The 17,609-nt window shown below is 54.4% G+C and overlaps 1 protein-coding gene across 4 annotated transcripts in view; it reads left to right on the forward strand.

Moving 5' to 3' along the window:
• GLI2 (GLI family zinc finger 2) overlaps nucleotides 1-17,609 on the forward strand; it is a 261,267-nt gene that overhangs the window by 229,477 nt on the left and 14,181 nt on the right. For 3 of the 4 annotated variants that reach the window (XM_015458080.3, XM_059892925.1, XM_059892927.1), the window contains 4 exons: nucleotides 10,298-10,499; nucleotides 12,182-12,395; nucleotides 14,018-14,140; nucleotides 17,165-17,299. In XM_015458080.3, the coding sequence (XP_015313566.1) occupies nucleotides 10,298-10,499; nucleotides 12,182-12,395; nucleotides 14,018-14,140; nucleotides 17,165-17,299 (674 nt within the window). Of the gene's footprint in view, nucleotides 1-10,297; nucleotides 10,500-12,181; nucleotides 12,396-14,017; nucleotides 14,193-17,117; nucleotides 17,300-17,609 lie in introns of all 4 variants that reach the window. The other variant, NM_001192250.2, reaches the window with a different exon arrangement.

Raw genomic sequence — 17,609 nt, forward strand, 5'->3', positions numbered from 1 at the left:
CACAGCACGACCGAGCAGTGCAACCAGCATCTGATCCCTGGGTCCATCTCACCCTGTGCCTTCCCCAGGATGGTGTTTTGTCCAGGATGTGAGCTTGTCCTGGATGAAACGACAGGTGAAGTGACACCTGTCAGCCCCCTGAGTACACGTTCCTCTGTGATCTTCTCTCTCCTCCCCTTAACAGCCCTACAGGTGTCCCCACAGGGAGCAGGCCGGCTCCTGGGAGATCATGGGTGCTTGTTACTCATCACAATTAGACACCAGATGACACCAACAATACAGGGCATAAATGTTGCTGCTGTTGTCTGAACATAAGGTTCCCCAAGTGATGTCTGCCTTCCAAGGGCTCAGGGTAGGTGGTGCCTACCCTGAAGAAGCCATGGCCAAGGGGTGTGGTCAGGCAGGTGTCCCCAGAGGGCAGGAGAGGCTGAGTCGGCATATGTGAGTGCCTGCTGCATGCACGCGTGCGAGCGTCTAAGTGAGGTCTGCCTGTGTTCCATGACTTCACACACACTCCCTATGTGACTCCACTCAGCCCCTTTCTGGGGCTGGAATTCCCATCCCTGCTGTAAGATGAGCTCACTGGGGTCCCCAGCACCCAGGAACTTGCCCAGGCCGCACACTGGAGATCCAGGCTCCCCTCCACTTGTCACCTCACCCAGCTCACCCCACCAGACCACCCCATGCAGCCCACCCTAGATTTGCCAAGTCTGTTGTGTCAGCTCCCCAGCCACCCAGTCCTGTACCAGCTCCCAACACAGCCTCTCAACTCAGGCTCCCTCCACCTGATCCCCCACCTCCTTGGATCATGGATCCCCACCTCCTTGGATCATGTATCCCCCTCCTCTCCCCGGCCCCCATCACCCTCAGGGTCAAGCCCAGACTTTACAGTGTGGCCTGAGCAGCCTTCCCTCCAGCCTGTCTCCTCCCAACTACACACTTTGCTGCACTCCCCATGCTCTTGTGCCTCTGTTCCTGCTCCCGCAGGCTGGCCTGGCTCCATCCCGCAGAGGTCGCAGGGCTCAGGTCAGCTGGCACTTCTCCTGAGACACCACCCACATCAGCTCCCCTTGGGTTCTGCACCTCCCTCTGCCCACCTGCAGGACGACCCCCCGCCCCCAACCCAGGTACACCAGCTGTACCTGGCTGGTACGTCTGTCTTCACACACCCTGCAGGTCTGGAGCATGGCTGCCAAGGAACAGGGATCTTGTATTTGTGGGGTAAGGGAGGGAGTATCGGCCACAAAAGAACCTGGGGTAGAAAGATGCCACTTAGTCGGGAAGAAGCCGTGCTGAGGCCAGCAGCTGTCAGTCTGCAGGAGCCTGGACAGGAACACAGCCACTTTGTTCTGGGGCGCTCAGTGCTTGACAGCGAGTGGGGCTGAGCATCTGAGGCAAGGGATTATGTGAGTTCAGTGGTGGGCATGGGAGCTGCCCCAAAGAACTCGGCACACCCACAGCTGTCCTGCCACTGCCTCAGTTTTGAGGGTGTGATGGGCTTCAGGGCACAGAGGGGAGCATCACCACCTCCAGCCTCGGCCTGAACAGACACTGACTCATGGCAGGTGATTTTCCTGAGTCAAGATGGATTTCAGCAACAGATTGTTTCTTTGCCCTGTTTCCCATCAGTTAGGATCCAAGGAAATCAGCGTGAAGTGTACTATGATTTCCTGTGTTTGTTGTTACCTACATTGTTTTTTCCAAACCAGTTTCGACCAGAACTTTGCTTCTGCTTTTCCAAGTTCTAGGCGTTTCTGTGCAGCGCCCATGTCTATGAAGATGTGTTGCTCATGTGGCCCCTGAGAGACTCAGGTGATCACGGTCCAAGCCTGTGCCTGGTGGAGCAGACCTGCCTCTGGGGAGTCCCTGACCCCCACTCCTGTGAACTGTGGGAGCCAGGAAAGCCCATCAGTTCCAGAGTTTCTGGCTGGTCCCAGCTGCACAGATCTGGGGAGAGATGCTCCCAGGATGCTCTGTCCACCCAGTGGAGGTGTGTGGTTCTTCCAATCAAGTTTCCTTGTGCTCAGACTCTCACAGAGGAAGGTGTACCGGCCAGGGGCCAGGGCAGTGGGGCTCAGGGGACCACCTGTGAAGGGGCCCTGAGGCTCTGAGGGCCTGTGTTCCCATGAGGACGCTGCCCCCATACACAGGACAGTGACGTGTGAGCTCCCTGTGGGTGCGGGGGCCCTGAGAGCTCGTGGGGAGTCGGGGAGACTGTGTGTATGTGTGTTTGTCTCTCTCTTTTACACATCCACACTCATATTGCACTCATGCCATATCTGCTGCCACACACACCATACCCTCACCACACACACACATACCATACCCCTCCATACGCACACCCTGCACCCACACGTGCTACATCCCCACTACATGCACACACCACACATACACACCATATACACACACCATACCCCTACTACGCACACACACCATATACACACACCATGCCTCTCCATACACACACCCTGCACCCACACATGCTACATCCCCACTATATGCACACACCACACACACACACCATATACACACACCAGACCCCCACCACACACACACACACACGCCCTGCACCCACACATGCTACATCCCCACTACATGCACACACCACATACACACACCATACCCCTACTACACACACACACTATATATACACACCATACCCCCACCACACACACACACACACACTCCATACCCCTCCATACACACACCCTGCACCAACACATGCCACATCCCCACTACATGCACACACCACACACACACACCATATATACACACCAGACCCCTACCATACACACACACACACACACACACACGCCCTGCACCAACACATGCCACATCCCCACTACATGCACACACCACACACACACACCATATACACACACCATACCCCTACTACACACACACACCATATAAACACACCATACCCCCACCACACACACACACTCACACACACACACCATGCCTCTCCATACACACACCCTGCACCCACACATGCTACATCCCCACTACATGCACACACCACACACACACACACACACACTATACCCCTACCACACACACACACACACACACCACAAACACACACATAAGCACATACCATACCCCCACCACACACACACACACACACCCTGCACTCACACATGCTACATCCCCACTACATGCACACACCACACAAACACACACACCATACCCCTACCACACACACACACTATATACACACACCATAGCCCTACCACACATACACACACACCACAGACACATATGCACATACCATACGCCCCCCTCAACACACACCCACCCTACACCCACACATGCCACATCCCCACTACACATGCACACATCACACACAGACACCATACACACACACACCATACCCCACCACACACACACACGCACACACACACTGTACCGCACATCCCCACAAGACACACACCACATATACCTGCCATACCCCCACCACACACACACTCATTCACTCTCTTCATTCATTCTGAGGATACTTACTGAGCACCTACTATGTGCCAGGCATGGTGCTAGGTGCTCGGGATGCAGCGTGCCAAGCCCTGCCCTTGTGCTCACCGTCCAGTGGGGCTGTTCTGAGGAAGCTCCTTGTTGGGACAAAGAATACCTGTCCTGAGGCCGCCCCACCTCCCCAGTCTCCTTCCTCAGCTCCTTCCCTTCATGTTGCAAGAGGAGGCAGAACTATGGGGGAGAGAATTTCCAGAGGCATCAACTGTCGAGCTAAGGTGAGATCAGGTCCACCCACCTGACTGAGAGGAGGCCTGCAGAGAGGGTGTCAGGAAGGCCACCCAGGGCCACATCAGCAGAGAGTGTCCCCAGTCCACCCAGCGGCAAACCAACCACAATCTACTTTAGCCAAGTACCATCTGCACAGTTATTTATTTAATATTAAATTTTTAACAGACTTAACATAGATGTTTATTTTTTCATGAAATGAGAAACCCATTGATATCTGTGGAAGAGGTCCCCATCTGTGTATCTGTCAAGCCTAAAATGGTCTCCTTTGGGTTGTGTGTGTGTCCTAGGCTGAGGGAGATGCCCCAGGCTTAGCAGTGCGGCTGGAGGTGGTAGGTACTTATTGAATGGAAAAGCCAAGCCCTCTCTCTGCCCTCCAGAGCACGGGGCCAGGCTGTGGGCAGGACAGGGGCATTGCCTGAGGAAGCCCCCCGCCCTCTGCTGGAGCCTCCAGGTGGTCGATGAAGGACCATTGCCCCATTCTTTAAGAAGGCTGATTTATAGCCGGAAACTGTGAAGTGATGTGCCTTTGGAAGGTAATAGATAACCAGTCAGGGAATCCAAGGTTATCATTCTGCCTAGTGGTTCTCTAGAGAGCGGGGAAGTCACTGGTTGTCACCGGGGCCTTAAGATGGAATTTTCTCATGTGATGCTGTTGAGTATCGGTGATTTAACGGCAGGCTGGCAGCAGCCGCAATCCCACCCCCTCCCACCCTCACCACATTGAGAAGATTGAAATGTTTCCGATTGAAATGTTGTCTGTTTACAGCCCATATTTCCTCTGAGCCGTATATTTTATCGTCATATTGACACTAATTTGAATCGGATGTCACCTCCGTTCTGACGCCCGTTCTTTATGCTGCCGGCAGGTCCGGGGAGGTTTCAGAAACCAATTACATTGATCACACCACAGAGAGGCAGAGGAGGTAATGGAGGGACTGATAGAGGCCTCATTTGGGTGGGGCCTCTGTGCCCAGCCCGCCAACAGGAGGGAGACCAGGGGCAGGGTGCTGAGTGCAGGCTCAGGCTGGATGGTGTGTCCGGGTCATCTGGTAGAGCTGCAGAAACAGTCTCATGATAAAAGTGTTAGGAAGTCACTGTCCAGATGAGGAGCCTCAGGCCCAGAGCCCTACATTTCTTTTATCTCTATCATAGATCCAGGAAATACCCTCAATCTCACACCTCTGGGCTCCCAACCTTGGTGCTTTTTACTCCCCAACAAGAGGGTTTGTGGACAGCTAAGTTTGGGGCAGGTTAAGGTCCTCAAGCTAGATTTCCTTAGAACATCTCCGCAGTGAATCCAGAAATGATCTGAGTGAGGGGCTGGGCCATGCAAGAATGCTCCCTGAGCAGGGGATAAGAGTTCAGAAGCCCTGACATGAGGCTGCACATGTGCTCAGTCGCTCAGTCGTGTCCAGCTCTCTTTGCAACCGCATGGACTGTAGCCCGCCAGGCTCCTCTGTCCATGAGATTTCCCATTTCTGACACCCAGCTCAGAGCCTGTAGACAGGGACAGAAACTGGGTCTTCCTAGGTCCAGGGTCTGATTTTACATCTCCTGCTGATCCCAGCTGCCCCAGGAAAAGCCACACTCCCCCTCCCACCCCTGCAAGCACTCCAGGGTTGCCTGGGCTCACCCTGCTTAGGTGGTATCTGTCGAATCCTGCCTGGAGCTGCAGGTACCATTGTGCCCTCTCACTGGGATCCTGAGATCCAGGAGATGAGGCCGAGCATCCTTGCTTACAGCCCCCACAGTGTCCAGGCCTGTGCTGGGCAAGCTGCTGTGCAAGGGTCTGATGGGTGCTTGAACTAACACCAAATGAACAAAAGAAAGGACTAATGGATTAAACGTGGTCCAGATGCAGGTGATGACAGGAGTGGGTAGCATCTGGCGTTCGCCCAGATGAGAGCAGGCAGGTGGCTGGTCACCCAGTGGCTGTTGGCTATCAGAACGGGGGCATCCACAGATGAATGGACGTGACGACTCCACCAATCCCAGTCATAAATCACAGGAGAAGCCACGGGAAATGAGTGCCAGGCTTTTCTTTCTATTTAGTAATTTATCAAGGGAAGAGGCACATTAATAAACATATTTCCCTTGAGGGGTGGGAATAACAGAGATGAATATCACTGTCAGATTTGGCCTGTTTCCTCTTGTTAGGGGCGCTCATGAGGGTGGGAATCCAAATATTAGTAGCAAAATCTTTTTTGTTGTTGTTTTTAACATATTACAAAGATGTGTGTATTTCTTAATTTGTGTGATATTACATCTCACCCTGCCCATGTATTTTCCCATTTGCCACTCAGTTCATAAGTAATAGAAGTCTTTTGAAAGATTCACTTTTACATCTTGCTTAGAGTTGCCTTTAAAGTGATCATGAACAAGGAATGAACCCAGTAAATAAGAATTAAGACGCTTAGAGGATGCCCAGATGGATGGATGAGTGTTTAGGGACAGATGTCCTCCTGTGTGGCCCAGTCATTTCTCTCTAGATCTGCTGTCTTTTTTTTAAGGGATGCAGGGATGCAGGATCTTAGTTCCCCAACCAGGGATCAAACCCGTGCAGGGGAAGCATGGAGTCCTAACCACTGGCCCGACAGGGAATTCCCTAGATTTGCTGTACTTTATTCCATTATTAGCTCTAAGCTCACCTTGCTCACCAAAAGAGTCCTTCTTGCCCCTAAAGAAGCCATATTGCTGCTGCTGCTGAGTCACTTCAGTCGTGTCTGACTCTGTACGACCCCATAGACGGCAGCCCACCAGGCTCCTCCATCCATGGGATTTTCCAGGCAAGAGTACTGGAGTGGGGTGCCATTGCCTTCTCTGAAGGAAGCCATATTAATTTAGCTTTATTTTGGAAGCTCTACTGGGTTTGAGGCACTGTCCATGGTGCTGTCTCTGAGTCGTCAGGGCAAACCTACTGCACTGCACCCATTGTACAGATGAGCATAGAGAGGCTCGAGAGGCTAAGTCATGCACCAGGACAGCCACTACACATCAGTCTGTCTGTGTGCACCCATTGCTGTGGGTGTGTGTCTCCACCTAGGGCCCCCAAGCCCCTGAAAACCAGCCCTGGTTATCTGCCCTCACCACCTGGGTAGAAGCAGTGTGGTGATGGTTCTGGTGTCCTGCTTTTCAATCATTCTCTACTTCCCCTGGCTGTGAGACCTTGGGCAAACTTCTTGTCTTGTCCTTTTGTAAAATGTGGCTCATAATAGTCCCTTCCCTATGGGACAGTTGTGAAGATTAAACTGCTTTATACTTTAAAATGCTTAGAAGTCACAGACACCCTTGGGCACTCAGTAAATACTGACTTTGAACAGTTCTCCCTTGACACACCAGGCCTCTGCCCCATGCCCAGTGTTTAGCATCTCCACTGAGCTAACCACAGAATCTGCTGATCCCAGTGTTGGGATTCAATGGTGAGCAGGGAGCCCTTGTCCCTGATTCATGGAGGCAGGAGGAACAGGAGCAATCAGACATACACAAGAGGGTTCAAACTCCCTCAGAAGGGACTGGGGTGCCCTGAGATCATCCGGGCAGTGGGGAAGGCAGCCCAACTCCAGGAGGTCAGTGACGTTTTCCTGGGGAAAGTGATGACCCTGCTGAGGACAGAGCACTACAGACAGAGGAAATAGTACATGCAAAGGCACTGTGCCAGGGACAGGAGGAGGCTGGCGAGGGAGGCAGGCAGCGGCACCCACAGGGCCACTGTGTAAGCAATACTGAGGACTTGTGCCTTTTTCATAACAGCAGTGGGAGCTCTGGAAAGGTTTGAGTTAGGCAGATACAAGGATGTGATCTGGTTTGGCCATAGTGAGGAATGTGGATTGGACGGCAGTTAGTTAAGGGCCCCGGGATACCCTGGGCAATTGGTGGGCTGGACTGGTGGAAGTCGAGGGAAAGGGGGCATGTGGAGGGCTTCAGCGGAGACTCAGTTGTGAGGGAGATGAGGAGGGTTCAGGCCGGCTCCCACTCCCCAACTCTGCTGCTGTATGGGTGGTGGATGCCCACAAGGCCCAGCCCTGCAGGAGTGGGGCTGTGTGGGCTGAACTAGGGCTGCTGCCCTGCAGATGCGGGAGGCCAGGTGGGCAACTGCCGTCAGAAAGCTCACTGTCAGAGCTGCTTAAAGTGGGGAATGGAAAGCAGTTTGTGGTGGGATCTTGCTGGCCCTGCCCCTCCCCATCTCTCTGAAGGTGGACACTGAGGACCCAGAAAAGCCACGCATCAGGGTTCCTCTAGACCTGGGTCCGAATCCCGCCCTTGAGCAAGTCTCTAACCTCCCCAAACCTCAGTTTCTTATTTGCACAGCTGGGTTTGCGTCTCGGGGGACCGTTCACTTCAGTCGCTCAGTCATGTCTGACTCTTTGTGGCCCCATGGACTGCAGCATGCCAGGCTTCCCTGTCCATTACCAACTTCCGGGGGACACTCTTGGGGGACAGTTGTGGCTGTTAATTGCAACAGTGGGTCTGAATGTCCTAATTGGTGGCCATCGCTGGGTTATACATCACACCAAAATCCAGAAGCAGGCATTTATCCAAACACCACACCAAATGGATACACACCGTCTCTAGTTGCTGACAGGCCAGGATGTGTCTGTTCTTGGTCCAGAATGATTGTTCAGATGGGTGGGCACAGCCCAGGCTCCGTCAGGCTGACCTTGTGTTCCTGGGATCCTTCCCACCGCGAGAGAAAGATGGTGACATGGTCTGAGCGTGTCACCTGCTGGCCTGGGTGCCAGCCATGCTCCTGGGCCCCTCTGCGAGGCAGTGTCCCCCACAGCATCTATGGAGTACCTTCTGTGTACCCACCATAGCCCTGCTTCCTAAAAGATAAACAAGCCCCAGTTCTCAGAAGCCAACAGAATACACAGACAAAAACAAAGATGTGCTACAAGGGCTTCATCCTTCTGGTTGAAAACAAAGTCTACAATTACATGCGTGCTGCAACTGTGGAGTATTTCGGAGTACCCAGGCCATCTCAGCATCTGTCATCCCATTGCAGCCTGGTGACCCCAGTGCTGAAAGGGTTCCCATTTTATACTAAGGACATGGAGGAACATTCCAGTCTTGTACAGCTTAACAGTTTGCCCCAAGCCATGCAGCTGACTTGTACACACATACATACAGGGTACCAGCCCTCACCCCACCCCAGGCCATTGGTCTTGGACCCAGCATCCCTATCCATAAGGGAGACAGGAGAGAAAATACCAGAATCCCCTTGCAGCTGGGGGATTCCAGGGCCTCCTCTGTCCTCTCCACAGCCTCAGAGAGGTGTTTCTCCTCGGGGCCCAGCAGTAAAGGGATTTCCCAGATTTGCCAGCCAAGGATAAGTATTGGGGGAGAGCCAGGCGTGGTCGCCCCCCAGGGCAGGAGACAGTGGAGCAGCGGTTCAGCTGAGGCTTCTTCACTTGGTGGCTGTGGGCTTTCTAGGGGGCCAGCTAGTCCTGGGGATGGGCGTTCAGAGGGTCTCAGGGTTCACTCCTGCCCCCAGTGCTCCTGCAGTGGTGGTGGTGTGGCACACTGATATGCTGACCCTGCAGCCAGGACAGCCTACGTCTTCCTGGAGCAGGGACCTACAGGGTCTGAACAGGCAGAGGGAGGAGGGCATCGCGAGCCCAGGCATGGGAGTGGGTTGGGCCAGGCCGTGTGCGTCAGAGGCTGGGGTCCAGCAGCCGCTGCTCTTGTTCACAGGCAACCCCTCCAGCCCAAATGAGCCTGAATGCCACTGGAGGGAAGGGTGTAGGCAGGGGTACAGCATGCCCCTGTGCCAGGCATGCCTCACACATCATGTGATTCGCTCTACAGTTAGGTGGAGCCTAACCTTTACAGTGAGGGAATAGGCCCAGGGAGGGTCTGGAGAAGTTGGAAACCTTGGAAGGTGGGTCGTTGTCCAGAGACGGTGTCAAAACATTTCGAGGCCTCTGTGTGTCCAGAGGGGAGAACAGGACCCTGAACGGCAGAGGAGAGGCTGTAAGCAGGAGCCTGTGGGAACAGGGAGCCCTGCTGGGGCAGGTGCTCCTCCCTCCCCACAGTTGTGTGCATACGTACAGGGGAGGGGAGAGAGTATTCATGGGCAGTCAGATAGGGTGTACAACTCTAAGCCGTCTGTGAGAAGCCAGGGAGGTGGGCTACCCGTGGGGAGGGTCGGGAAGGGGCAGAGTGGCTGCTGGGCCCTGCTTCTTGGCCTGATGCTGGCTTCTCAGGTGGGTTCCCTTTATGAGAGGCCACCAGGCAGCTCACCTGCGGTTTGTTCCTTGGCTGTCGTGCCTTTAAGCGTTGCTGCATGCAGTCCCAGCCTCTGTGTGTCTAACAGGAGAGGCACGAACACAGCTCCTCGGCACACCAGGTGTGGACAGATCCATCCTGCAGAAGAGCAAACTTGAGATTGAGAGAGGCCCATGCCCCAGAGCCCCCAGCTGGACAGGGGCAGAGCTGCAGTCCCATCAGACCGGTCCCCTTCCCCCAAGTCCCGTCCCTCTGTCTCGTCCCCTCTGTGAGCGCCATCACGCTCATGCGGCTTGGCTTGGATGTTCCGCAGTGTCACGTTTCTCCAGCCCCCGGGTGACACCCCGCCTGAGCCGCAAGCGGGCGCTGTCCATCTCCCCGCTCTCAGACGCCAGCCTCGACCTCCAGCGCATGATCCGGACCTCGCCCAACTCGCTGGTGGCCTACATCAACAACTCCCGCAGCAGCTCGGCTGCCAGCGGCTCCTACGGACACCTGTCGGCCGGTGCCCTCAGGTGAGCCTGGGCCAAGAGCTGGGGCGGGAATGGAAGCCGGGCGGGGGCCCAGAGGGGCGGGTCTGCACAGGCCATCCCAGGAGAAAGACAAGACTTGTATTATTTTTTAATTTGTTAAAGTATAGTTGATTTGCAATGTCGTGTTAGTTTCTGCTGTACAGCAAAATGACTCAGTTAAACAGATATTCTTTTTCATATTCTTTTCCATGATGTTTTATCCCAGATATTGAATATAGTTCCCTGTGCTATCCAGTAGCACCTTATTGTTCATAGGACTTGCTATAAGTCAGCCGACTTGCAACTATTCCATGAATTCAAAACCAGTAGGGATGATATTGAAATGTGCCAACATTTGGGTACATCTTCGTGAGCCTGTTTTTCACCCACCAAACAATTTCTGATGTGATTAGTTACCCTTACCGAGCCTGTTATGAAAGATTCCACCATAAAGTCCAAGGCTGACTTTGCTAATATTTCAGCGGGTATCCCTGACCAGCACTGGAAGTACCATACTGACTTGGCCCTCACATGTCTGGGCTGGCAGAGGCCTCCCTCCCGGGTCACAGCATGGCACACCCAAACCTCCTCAACACTGCCTACCCTGTCCCCTCTGTGCAGCCCTCGGCTTTTGAGAGAACTCAGACTCCAGCCAACCTGACTGAAACCCACGACCTTCCCATGGCCCTCCAGAAAGAGGGCATGGGGGGCAGATAGAAATGTCAGGAGAGCTCAGCCGAAGGACCAGGACGAGGAAGGATAATGACTGCATCTGTTATCTTTTGGTGCATGACAGAACAAACAGAAACCAAAAAACAGTTTGGAAGCAGTTTCAAACAACAATAAACATTTACCATCTGGCACCGTTTCTGAAGGTTAGGAGTATGAGACTGGCTTAGCCTCAGGTCTCAGGAGGTTGCAGTCAAGATGTCAGCCAGTGAGACTCACCTGCCTCTGGGCATCTGTTTCCAGGATGGCTCGCCCTCAGGGCTGTTGGCTCAAGCTTCAGTTCCTCTTCACAGGAGCCCCCCCACATGCTGCTTGAGCATACTCACAGCATGGCAGCCAGCTCCCCTTCCTCCAGCGCCCAGGGGAAGTGATCCCACAGAGAGCAAGGAGGAAGCCACAGCATCGTCTATGACTTAGCCTCAGAGGGTACCATTTCTCCCTTGATAGATCTGGGATAGATCCGTTCTGTAAAGACTGGTGGGTTCATAGGCAGATCACCTGGTAGAGCTCAGAAGTGCAGTAGGAGTTCAAGAAAAGAGGAGAATGTGAACAGAGGCCTCAGGGTGCACTTCCTGGACGAGGGGGCATTAGAACAGACATCAGAGGTCAAAATGGGTTCAAATAGTTCAGGGGCATCAGTGATGCAGGGATGCATCTCAGGCATCAGAGCAGTGAAGGGCCAGGATGTGGGGAGGGACTTGCCAGGGCAGAAGGCTGCATCCTGGGGCAGGGCCTAGTGTCTAGCACAGAGGAGGACGCCTGAGACAGCAGGCGGTGGGGAGCCGCAGCTGGTGCTTGAATGAGGTAAAGTCATAGTAATGGGGAGAGGTCAGCAACTTGACCATCCTGATCTCTGGGCAGGGTCCTGTCTGCCCAGGACATGTAAGCCTCACAGAACCATGCTCCCCACCCCACCCCAACCCCACTCCTTCAACCTTGTCTGCCCTTCTCTGCAGCCCAGCCTTCACCTTCCCCCACCCCATCAACCCCGTGGCCTACCAGCAGATCCTGAGCCAGCAGAGGGGCCTGGGCTCAGCCTTCGGACACACGCCACCCCTGATCCAGCCCTCGCCCACCTTCCTGGCCCAGCAGCCAGTGGCCTTCACCTCCATCAATGCCACACCCACCCAGCTCAGTAGCAGCAGCAACTGTCTGAGTGACGCCAATCAGGTAGGTGGGTACAGGGAGCAGGGGGGCCACCAGCTACTCCTATGAACCCAGGGAAGGCCAATTGTGGCCATCTCATGCCAAGAACTTGTGGAAGGACTCTGGGCACAGGTCTGACTGGCAGGATACCTCTGGGCAGAGACCACGTGATCAAATGGGCCTTGGGCTCGATACCTGGTCAGGAGACCCAGACTGGGGCTTCACACTGCCCTCACTCCCTGTCGGCAAGAGCCCAGCCTCAATTTTTTGGCCACCTGTCTAATAAGACTAATGAGCAAATGGAGAAACTCTAGGATTCAGAGTCAGGCATCATACAGGGGCTTCATACATAGCACGTAACATGGATGAAACAGATGGAGTCATGGCTAATACCATGCAGCTTAGTTTTAGAGCATGAGAGCCATCTTATTTGACTTTCCCAATGGTCCTTGGACAGGCCTGGGCCCACTCACACAGTACCTGGCACACACTTGGTGCCATGAGCATTTGATGAATGAATGAGGTCCTTTTTTGCAGATGAGGAAATGTAACTGGAGTCATGGAGACAGTATGAGACAGCGAGAAGGGCACAGGCCTCGGAATCAGACAGTGTTTTGAACCCTGATTTGCCCGAAAGCTCTTTCAGCCTGAGCTGACGCCCCTTCAGAGTAGGGCCTGCCACCCATATTAAGTCACTGTACCTGGGTCCACCTGGATCCTGGTTAGCACCCATGATGACAGTTCTTGAGGTGAAGCACAGGCCACTCAGTTAAGGAGCAGTTCTCCCCAGGGCTCCAGCCAGCCACCCAGCACCTCCCCCAGATGGTGGCTGTCAGCTTTTGTCACACCCCCTGACACTTGAACTGTGGTGCTGGAGAAGACTCTTGAAAGTCCCTTGGACAGCCAGGAGATCAAACCAGTAAATCCTAAAGGAGATCAACCCTGAATATTCATTGGAAGGACTGATGCGGAAGCTGAAGCTCCAATACTTTGGCCACCTGATGCGAAGAGCTGACTCACTGGAAGACCCTGATAGTGGGAAAGATTGAAGGCAGGAGGATAAGGGAATGACAGAGGATGAGATGGTTGGATGGCATCACCGACTCAATAGACATGAGTTTGAGCAAACTCCAGGAGATGGTATAAGACAGGGAGGCCTGGCGTGCTGCAGTCCATGGGTTCACAAAGAGTCAGACACGACTGAGCAATTGAACAACTGACACTGTAGCTCTAACCTGCTTGTCCCAAGGAACCACGCTCTTCTGTCCTGCTCTTCAGGCCCTGATAGGGCCTGAGTGGCCAGGCCCTATCGTCCTCAAACCCAGAGTTGCCCCTGACTTGGAGGGCTGAGAAGTTGAGGCCACTGAGTCAGGAGTGGGGGTCCCCAGCATTTCTCAAAGAGAGGGTCTCCTGCTCCATCTCTGTGGGGTGGGGGCTATATGGTGGGGAGGAGGGCGCTGATGGGCCAAGCTCTGGGCTCTCCTGGCTGTATCCCTGGCCTGAGGACTGAGCTGGGGTGTAGAGTGGAGTGTTTCTGAAACTGCAGTCACAAATGTTGACACAGATGGTCCCAGAGGTAAAGCCCCAGGAAAACTTGGGAGGTCCTGCCCGCATGTGATGGGTCCCTCTGTGCTTCCTTCTCTCAGAACAAGCAGAGCAGCGAGTCAGCCGTGAGCAGCACTGTCAACCCCATCATCATTCACAAGCGCAGCAAGGTCAAAACTGAGGCTGACGGCCTACGGCCAGCCTCCCCACTGACCCTAACACAGGTAACCTGCCAGCTGTCCTCGGGCCGGGCTCCAGCCTTGTCCCCTAGGGGCCGTGACTCTGTTGGGAATGAGTGGTGGACAGCTTGCATGAATGAATGAGTAAAGGAATGACCCAGAGAGGGAACATTGCAAGTTCAAGGAGGGCTGGAGCTGTGTCCCTGCTCCCTGCACCCCATGTGCTCATCAAGCACCCACTGAACAAAAGAAGGAAGGGAGGCAAGGATGCTGGGTCTGCAGCACAAGCCCCAGGTAAACTGAGTCGCTCACAGCCCCTGAACAGCTCAGGCCCATCCTTGCTCCCTCTCCCTGGAAATCTGTCCCCCACCTTATCCCCTGGACAGTAGGAGTCACATCCGTCCAGAGGCTCCCCCGACCCCGCCAGCTTCTGGGTCACTTTGTCTCCTGCGCTGCCTGGTCAGCTTTAGAAAGGTGGCGCTTTAGGAACAGTGCCTGGTTTGGCTCTGTGCCACCAGGTTTGCACAGGACCTGGTGTGCAGTAGCTGGGAGATAAGGTTTTCTAAGGACTCAATGCCAAGTTGAGGGAGTGAGTGTTCCAGTGTGCAGGAGGGGAGAGGGGACAGGTCCTGGTGGGAAGGAGAGGAACAGAGCCACCTGAGGCCCATAATGGGCCTCTGAGGTTCCTGGAGATCCTGTCACTTGTTCCAACATCAGGCTGGCAGGCATGCAGCCCCAGTTCCTGGGAGGGTCAGTGTGTATACTGAGCTCCAGGGCCACCTCTCATGGTACCTCCACCCATTACTGCAGAATCAGCAGCTTTGACACCGAGCGTCCTGGGGGCCTCTGGTCCCCATCTTCCCTACATCTGCCGGACCATCCTTTATCAAACCTGTAAGCCATCGGGCATGCTCCGGGCACTTAATTTTTATGAAATATTGGGTTCTGTTATTGTCAGGCAAACACAGGTGTTGGTGACAAATTCTTTTCCCTTCACTGACGCCAAAGCATCTCCGCGTGATGCATGGTCTCCACGCGGCCGGCCATCATTGGGGGCCGTTGAAATTGATGAGGACAGCACGCATCCAAGGGAGATAAATGCGCTGGAGCTTTGGGGACAGGACTGCAGGGCATGGGGGCGCAGTGCAGGCAAGGGCGCTCAGCCCCAGGGAGCCTGCTGCCCTTCCTCATTCACCCGGTGTCGGGGGATGGGGTGGGGGCTGGCACACAGAGCCCTCCCTCCTGCCCAGCTCAGCTCCCACCTCATGTCAAGAAAGGACAGGCGTTTATCACCAGGAGGCTGTCACCATGTCACTCAGGGTCCTGATTCACTGACCTGACAGGGTCCTTTGCTCCCTGACTCACTTGCAAGGTGGATGGGCTCTTTCTTTTGGCAGAACAGAACAAGTCCCTCCTGGGCTTCAGCCCTCAGACTCCTGGGCTAGGATGCCACCCCGCTGAATCTGGAGACCTGCCCCCCTTCTTGTCCGTCCTCCTCCGCTCAGGTCCACCTGGCAGCTTTTTCACACCTTTTCCGAAATAAGCAGATCAGGCAGCTTGAGGAGTAATAAGGTTATCTCCAGTTTTTCTGGAAGTGCAGAGGTGTTCAGAGGCCCTGCCCATTGCTAGACATTTGGGACAGAATGTTCCTGCCCCTCCTTTTAAGGTGGGCTGAGTGCTGCTGCCTGGGGACTTAACTGAACAACATGTCATCATTTTCCAGAACGCAAACATTGATTGTAAGGTGCTCTGGGAAATGACACCTAGAACCCGCCTCTTGGAGGAGCCCTTGCAGCATTTTGGAAAGCCAATCCTGGGTGCGAGTCTGCATCAGCCATGGGAGGGTCATGGGGCTGGTTTCTGCCCCTAGAAATGCACTCGGCTTCTGGAGGGAGGCTGAGGTGGGGGCTGCAGCCTCCAATTCATTGAGTCTCTGGAGCCTGCTAGGGGCTGGGGTGCCTATCTGTGGGGAGAGGGTGTCTTCCCCCCACCACTCAGCCTGAGTTATGAATGCTTTCCCTGGAGGCTCTTTTGAAAGACAGAACATTCCTGCCATTTTGGAAATAGTTTGCAAGTGAAACAGGTCCCTTAACATCTGCCCTTTTGCCTGGCTTTGCCCTGAGCCTGCCCCATAGGCCAGGGGGTCCTGGGGAGGCCTCAGCCCTCTCTGGGGGGCTTCGCCAGGCCTGCCTCCCAAACTGGCCATCTGTGCCTCTCCCCAGGCCCTCTCCTGGAACCACTCAGATTGTCCCGGGCTCCCTGCTTTGAGGCTGCCCCCCACCCCCCATGAGCTCTGTTAGCATCGGCTGGGATGGGGGCGACCTTGTGGGGTTTACTCTTGGTCTGTTGCTGCTTCGAGAGGAAAAGGCTTTGTCCTCTTTGAAAGGAGCTTTGATGCCTATAATCAGTGGAAGGCGCACCTTAGGGGCCTTTCCTTCCCCCTGAAATGGGCACACGTGGGCTCCAGCGTGGCCAGAAACATGAACCCAGACCACAAATGCACTGTGTTCTGGAGGGAACGGTCAGCCTCCACTTGAATGTTAGGGTGCCTGGCTGTGGTAGCAGCATACAAACACCCACATTTTAGGCTTGTTGCAGGGAAGCCGATTCTGGGAGAGTACTCTGGGTGCCATGTATGACCCTGGGAGGAGGGGACAGTACAAGGATAAGGCCAGGCCAATGTGTGTGGAGTTTCCTCTTGCCTCCAAAGAAGAGCCGACCCTGTTCATATACATACTGTGAATACAAATGCCCCATCCCAGCCTGTGGGGCCCACCCCAGCTCTCCCCGGAGGAGACCATATCCGATAAGCAAAAGTCACTGCCCTCCTGTCTCCTGTTCTCGGAGCCATGTCCACTGGACCCAGGATGTGATGGGACACCTGGCAAGCCAGCATATGTGCGTGCCTGTGGGTGCATGCGTGTGATGTGTATGTGAGCGCAGGTGTGCCTCCACCTAGACCAGCCCATGGGTCCTTGGCACAGCCTTCACGGGGCTGACAGTGACCTTTCCCCGGGACCAGGTGGCCGCACAAGGCTCACGTGGGTATGCTCTGCCCCACTCCCCCAGGAGCAGCTGGCTGACCTCAAGGAGGACCTGGAGAGAGACGATTGTAAGCAGGAGGCTGAGGTGGTCATCTATGAGACCAACTGCCACTGGGAGGACTGCACCAAGGAGTACGACACGCAGGAGCAGCTGGTGCACGTAAGCCCCTGAGCACCTGCACCTGGCCACGCGGAGCTTCCAGGCCCTCTGCTAGAGAGAAGGGACCCCAGAGGTGCCTGCACCACCTCCTGGGCAAGTGGGAGGCATGATTACTTACCAAAACTGTACTTATTTCTAAAATGGGGCTTATAAATACCTATGTCATACAAGAGAGGAAGAAAAATAAGGAGAAAGTTAGAAGGAAAAGGAGCAATAAAATAAAGCCCAGAATAAAGTTAGTATTAAAAACCAAGTATTCTGAGCTAGAGGTCACATACACATCTCTCTCTTTTTTCTTTAAGCTTCCTGG

This window comes from Bos taurus, chromosome 2 (assembly GCF_002263795.3).
Source record: "Bos taurus isolate L1 Dominette 01449 registration number 42190680 breed Hereford chromosome 2, ARS-UCD2.0, whole genome shotgun sequence".
Lineage (NCBI taxonomy): Eukaryota > Metazoa > Chordata > Mammalia > Artiodactyla > Bovidae > Bos > Bos taurus.